At 40.9% G+C, this 6,000-nt stretch overlaps 1 protein-coding gene and 1 long non-coding RNA gene across 2 annotated transcripts; both read left to right on the top strand.

The window, feature by feature from the left end:
• The first annotated feature begins 312 nt into the window (after positions 1 to 312).
• LOC105917658 (adhesion G-protein coupled receptor G1-like) lies at positions 313 to 1,187 on the top strand. Its single transcript, XM_036135716.1, has 3 exons — positions 313 to 603; positions 678 to 768; positions 1,043 to 1,187. The coding sequence occupies exons 1-3, from the start codon at positions 357 to 359 to the stop codon at positions 1,185 to 1,187; spliced, it is 483 nt and encodes a 160-aa protein (XP_035991609.1). The 5' UTR covers positions 313 to 356.
• Positions 1,188 to 4,533: 3,346 nt separating this feature from the next.
• Positions 4,534 to 5,167, top strand: LOC118556068. The gene is made up of 2 exons (XR_002427065.2): positions 4,534 to 4,682; positions 5,134 to 5,167. It is a non-coding gene; the product is annotated as an uncharacterized LOC118556068 (long non-coding RNA).
• The last annotated feature ends 833 nt before the right edge of the window (positions 5,168 to 6,000 follow it).

Raw genomic sequence — 6,000 nt, 5'->3', positions numbered from 1 at the left:
TCAGCTAAAGACCAGGAGGTCCTGTCCTACATCACCTACATTGGCTGTGGTATCTCACTTACTGCCCTGATCATCACCATTTTGCTCTTCATCACAAACAAGTTCTGTATTCTTCTCCCTGCCCACATTGACTCTCTACCACACTTGCATTTTTTTCTACCTCTTACATTATTTATTGTGTTACCCTTCCTTCAAATGCAGCTCTAGATTAGTCATCTATTCTGCCAATCCTACTCGTTTCTACGAGACCTAGATTTTCGATGAAATAGTGTAGAATCTGATTTAAAGATGTTTTTTTTTTTTTACAACAGATCACATCTTTTGTGTTTGATAGGAAAGTCAGAGGAGAGGATTCCATGAAGATCCACATCAGCCTTGCAGTTTCTCTCCTCCTTCTCAACATACACTTCCTCCCCAGCCAGGCAGTGGCAGCAATGTCATCCACTGAGCTTTGTCTTTATGTGGCTGTTCTTCTTCACTACTCTCTGTTGGCCTCTTTCACCTGGATGGCCGTGGAGGGCTTCCATCTCTATCTTCTCCTGGTCAAAGTCTTCAACATCTATGTGAAGAGATACCTGCTCAAACTCAGTTTTGTGGGATGGGGTGAGTGGATTCATCAGAGTCTGGAATGTAAGTATCTGCAGCATGAAGTTAAGGAAGCAGTTGTTGTGTTTCAGGTCTTCCAGCAGTCATTGTAACAGTGATGGTGATCATTGACAAAGACCTGTATGGCCGTACCCCTTTGGACTCATCAAATGAGACTGAAGTGTAAGAAAGATTAAAAAAAGTTGTGTCAAAACATGTGAAGTATATTCTAAACTAATAATTAACTTGACTGCTTTGCATCTACTTTTATTAATGTGTATATTTGGATATTTAAACAAAACCAGTGAGTAAAAAGAGGAAATATGCATGAAACTACCCTTACTCAACTCTCTGCTTTGCTGAAACTTCTTTAATGCATTTTTAAGTCTCCTTAATATATGTGATAATAGAATACATTGTTCCTTTTTATAAAATAATTTGCTTTCTTTTTATACAGGTGCTATATAACCAATGACACAGCAAAGATGGTGACCACAGTGGGAGTGTTTGGCTTGGTGTTCCTCTTTAATATGATCTTGTTTGGAGTGATACTTAAGATATTTATGGGGGCCTCCTATAGCAAAGAGGTAATTGGAAACTAACTACATTGCAGATACAAGCAATTGATTTGTTGTGCCTATGCACATCAGGGACTGGTGTAGCTGATGAATGGTGGTGTTGAATGTTGGTAACCAATGATTATAATACAAAATGAATAGGGATGTTACAATGTTTTGCACCATGAGATGTATAGTCTTAACTAGCTGCTGTCAACATTTGACTGTGCCGTGTGAGGTAGGTATAAGATACTTATCATGCTCCTTAGATGTAAGGCATGGGCTGTAAACTCAACGTTCTGTTGTATAAATGTCTGAGACTCATATTTTGAAGTAAAAAAGGAAGCCGTTCTTGAGTTGCCCGGTAACACCAATAGAGTCATCTAACAAAGGTTGACAACACTCAATGTTGCATAAACATTGTGTCATGATTCAGAGTTTTGTTTGTTTTGGACTTTACTGGACTTTTCTAGAATCAGCTCTGTCACCTCTCAGCCACCATCCTATCAGCTCTGTCCATGTCTCAGCCACCAGTTATCATCCAATCAGCTCAGTCTCCTTCCAGCCACTACTCTGCTCGTGATCAGCTCCACCTGCTGCACTAATTACAGTCCACTCTTCTCACCTGTTCACCTGCCTACATGTACCTGCCTCAGCCATCCACTCTCCGTCAGAACGTCTCATCTTGCCGCTTGTGCACTTCCACTGTGTTTCTACCAGGTCCAGTGTGCCTGTCTGCCAACTGGTCTCTATTTCCCTGTTCCTGTTCAGCTCTCACTGATGTGTGCTTCCAGTGCCTGTGTGCTGCTCAGTCTGCCTAGTTCGCCGTGAGTTCCAGCTGCTTGCTCAGCCCGTTCTGGTGGTTTCTCGTTCCGTATCGTCTGTTCTGGTCATCTGCTTTTTCATTTCTGGTTCTGGTCTACCACTGCCTGCTTCACTTGTTCAAGTTTAGTTCTGCCGATCATCCCACCTGCATCCTCTGATCCAGGGGTCACCAACCTTTTAGAAGTTGAGAGCTACTTCATTGGTACTATAATACAAAGGGCTACCTGTACTGACCATTGAACCAGAAGAGTCAGAGCTCACCTTAACTTTATGTAATATAAACATGTTTTTAATGCATTTATCATTTTAAATCTATGTAAGTACAAGTATTATTAAAAAGGAGGAGCAACTACATAAAATAACGTTTTAGATGCAGCTCACTGGAGGGTTTTGCTATTTTTGAACAGGCTTGAGGGCACCACATATGGTCCTTGAGGGCTACCTGGTGCCCATGTTGATGACCCCTGCCCTGGTCTATTGCCCATTACTGTCTACCTGCATCTTCATCCACAGTTCATTATTGCAATAAACTTTTTAGAACTCTGGCTGATATCGGGTTCTCCAGCTCTATTGATAACACACCGAAGATGCCTCCAACAATTCAGTCGAGAAGAAACTGTGACTAATTGACTGACAAGAAATAAACAAGTTGTAAATATTGTAAAAAAAAAAAAAAAAAAACTGTCACAATCTCAGCTGTTTGTTAGGAAAGCAATATTTTATTTGTGGAAAGGAAAAAAATCAACAAATGCTTTCCTGTAAAAATATTTCTCAAATTTTGCATTGTTTTTGTGAACCCAGGACTTAAATTACAACCCTAGAAATTAGTCCAAGCAAAGTCTCCTTTGACAGATGACGCTGCTCAGTAACATCAGCGTCACCAGTGGCAGTAATAGGTATGTAAGAACAATATATTCATAGATGCAGATGCTGTTGTTAAGGAACCAGGATTAAGGCAAGTATAATACAAATAGACTCAAATAAAAATGTAGCAATTTTTAGTTTCATGACTAAGTGTTTGGATGTAAATATGTTTTCAGTGGAATCTTAAAAGTTGTGTAAATCTAGTTCGTATTCAATACCGCATTGATGAAAAAAGAACTACTACCCTGAAAAGGCATGATGGTGGAGCAGGCATAAATATTTGTGGGCTGTTGCTCCTCGATGCCTAAACTGCAGGTTCTGCTCCCGACCTCAGGATCTTTGCTGCATGTCCCCCCTTCTTTTGCTGCTCTCCTTTCTGATTTTCATGGCTCATGGAAATCATTTCACCACTAAAGACTATCTAACAAAACCCTAAAAAAACAGAGAACCAAAAAGAAAATAGAAAACACAAACACCTGCTTTCAACAGACAGGGCTTTGCTGATGTCAGAATAGCATCATTGTTCATTGGAAATATTTTGTGATGAAATGGCTACATGTGTGTTTTTTCTACTGTATAAAGACTTGAAGTGAAATGAGGGAAAACGTGAATAGAAATAGTTATACAATACCAACAAAGAAAAAAATTGATATGGACAGTAAACCATTTTAAGCTTTCCCTGCTTACTATGTGCCAAACCCATGCCGATGTGTCCGTTCGGTTGACTTTGTTGACCGGTTGGAAGAAGTAGCTTGAGGGTGATTGTTGTCTGGTTGTGGCGACAGGGCAGCCCAGGTGAAAGCAGTTCAGGCCGGCTGGTCTGTGAATCCCGGCTGGGATCTCCGGTTGAACACTGGTCCAATGGGCTGCGCTTGGCCTGATGCGTGTCAGGGACCTCTGCACGCCCTTCTTGGCGTGGCTGTGTTTGTTGTCTGGAGGGCCTGCACATTTTGATGGGGGACTTCTGATCAGCTTTTCTCATACCTCGGCCTAGCCGCAGAAGACTGCTCCGTGCCATCTCAACTCCTCTTTCCTGCAACAGTTAGCCTGGCCGGCACTGCAAATGTTCGTGGATGTCCTGACTCCCTTCATTGCGGTAAAGCAGTGGCTCTGCTTTGAGCTCCCTCCGGATGACAGAGCTCCTCATCCTGTCTTTGAGGATTTGTTCAGTTTACTTCCAAGGGAAGCTAATTTTGGCCGCTTGTATCCAGGATTATGTTCTTTCTGTGGTGATGAGCCGGATTATCCCAGACATTAGCATACTAACGTTTCCACCCTCACCCGTCACCCAACTGTCATGGTACCTAATCCAAACATCCTTCTATGAAAATGATGGGCTCTCATAGAGGGGAGTTCCTGTAGCTTCTTTGGGCTGAGCCCAGCCAAGCCCCAGGAACAAAATCTCGACCTCCAGGTCGTCGCGAGTAAGATAACTCCAGGCCTGACAGTATAAGGGTGACCCAGTTTCCCTGATCCAGGCGAGGTTCATCTCTTGCCGTGGTCAGCAATATCATTGTATATAGACAATTTATTTTTTATCGATACATTACATAATTTCTTTGGTATTTTTTGACTCAACTCATCTGTTTCTATGTTTGGTATTTTGTATTTGAGATGGCTCTTGAATTTTATTTTATTTGTGCAATGATTTTAACCTATTGTGTGTATTTTTCTCATCATATCTGGTGAACCAGCAGAGACGGCGTGAGCGTAATGCTGCCAAAAATAAAATCTTCACCCTGCTGGTTCTCGCGGTTCTACTTGGCCTCACCTGGGGTCTGATTTTCTTCTCAGTGGGTCACCTGAACACTCCTGTCCTCTACATCTTCTGCATTATGAACTCTCTGCAAGGTCAGCTTGTGAATATGTGACGACCTCTGTTCTTTGGGGATGTTCCAACAACTGGTTTTATTATTTATTGATGAAGGGTGTACGTATAAGTCATTAATTAATTAATTTAAATTGGAAATTACCCAAGCTGAAACAGAGAAATAAAAATTAAACCCCTTGCTTGTGGTGTCGATGCACTGCATGTACAGCAAGCCATGCAAAACTGTGTTCAGCCTTTTAGGCCTGTTTTGTTATTCTAGGGTATGAACAAACTCATATACCATTACCTCGCTGGTGTTTATAGACACACCTTACTTTTATTGCAGTTCCATAGTTCATTTCTGTCTTTTTCCTTCTAACCTTACACAGTTTGGTGGTTTATCAGTGACATTTGCATGATTTCCATGAGCGTCACCTCCTGGCACACAGTGTAAAACCTGAGCTCATTTCCTCTGTCCTTTGTATTTTGCAGGTCTCTTCATCTTTGTTTACTTTGTGTTCAGCCTGAAAAAGACCGAAGACTCAGCTGCCACACAGAGCACTGACACACGGAGCACTGATGCACAGAGTCACAGCTCTAAAACCTGAACAGTTGGATATGTTTAGAAGATGCATGGTCTATTTTAGATCTTGTGCTTGATGTCAAATATTGTTCAACAGAAGCAAGCGTTCTCTCCAGCGACTACTTCTTCTAACCAATATTAAATGTTTTCCTGAGACATTTTGATGAGGTATTCTCTCTTCAAGAAAAACCCATAAGTACCACAAAAAACTACCACTGATAGAGATATGTTACAGCTGTAATTGCAAGCTTTAAACTGAAGTTCCCTCAAATTGAACCACTTAGTTTGAAGTGTGACAGCCCAGTCCCACAGCCAGCTTACTGACTATATAATAAAACAAATGCTTTGTAAGGACACTTCGTTGTCGTAGCAGAACAGACCAAGTCATAAGTTGTATATTGTAGAATCAACATGGAGGACAGACTGAAGCCTTCAAAATTAATGCAACACAGGTAAATGGGTATGGGAACACCCTTGATCAACAAAGCTGGCTGCACATTTGTTATAAATTGGCTGCAAAAGCAGCAAAAAGATTACTGTGATATTGTAAATCAGTTTTATACAGAAAACCCTATGTCAAGCTCAGTTTAAATCTACATAATATGTATCAGCATTTCCCAGATTACTTTTATTTATTAAAAATATAAGTGGCATATATTTGCTAGCAGTTTTGTGTTTTTTATTACTATTTTATTATTTCTTGGTCAACTTATTGACTTCTTTGAATACCTTAAACAACCCGTCAGCTTGCCACTGAATGCAAATCAATAGTTCAG

Source organism: Fundulus heteroclitus, chromosome 4, assembly GCF_011125445.2.
Source record: "Fundulus heteroclitus isolate FHET01 chromosome 4, MU-UCD_Fhet_4.1, whole genome shotgun sequence".
Classification (NCBI taxonomy): domain Eukaryota; kingdom Metazoa; phylum Chordata; class Actinopteri; order Cyprinodontiformes; family Fundulidae; genus Fundulus; species Fundulus heteroclitus.
This window is presented reverse-complemented; position numbering and strand designations above follow the sequence as displayed.

What these genes read in the sequence shown, in the direction of transcription:
- LOC105917658 (XM_036135716.1), top strand. Translation starts at nt 357, where the DNA reads ATGAAGATCCACATCAGCCTTGCAGTTTCTCTCCTCCTTCTCAACATA. An exon ending in ACTCAGTTTTGTGGGATGGG is followed by an intron (nt 604 to 677) that starts GTGAGTGGATTC and finishes GTTGTGTTTCAG; the next exon opens with GTCTTCCAGCAGTCATTGTA. An exon ending in TCATCAAATGAGACTGAAGT is followed by an intron (nt 769 to 1,042) that starts GTAAGAAAGATT and finishes CTTTTTATACAG; the next exon opens with GTGCTATATAACCAATGACA.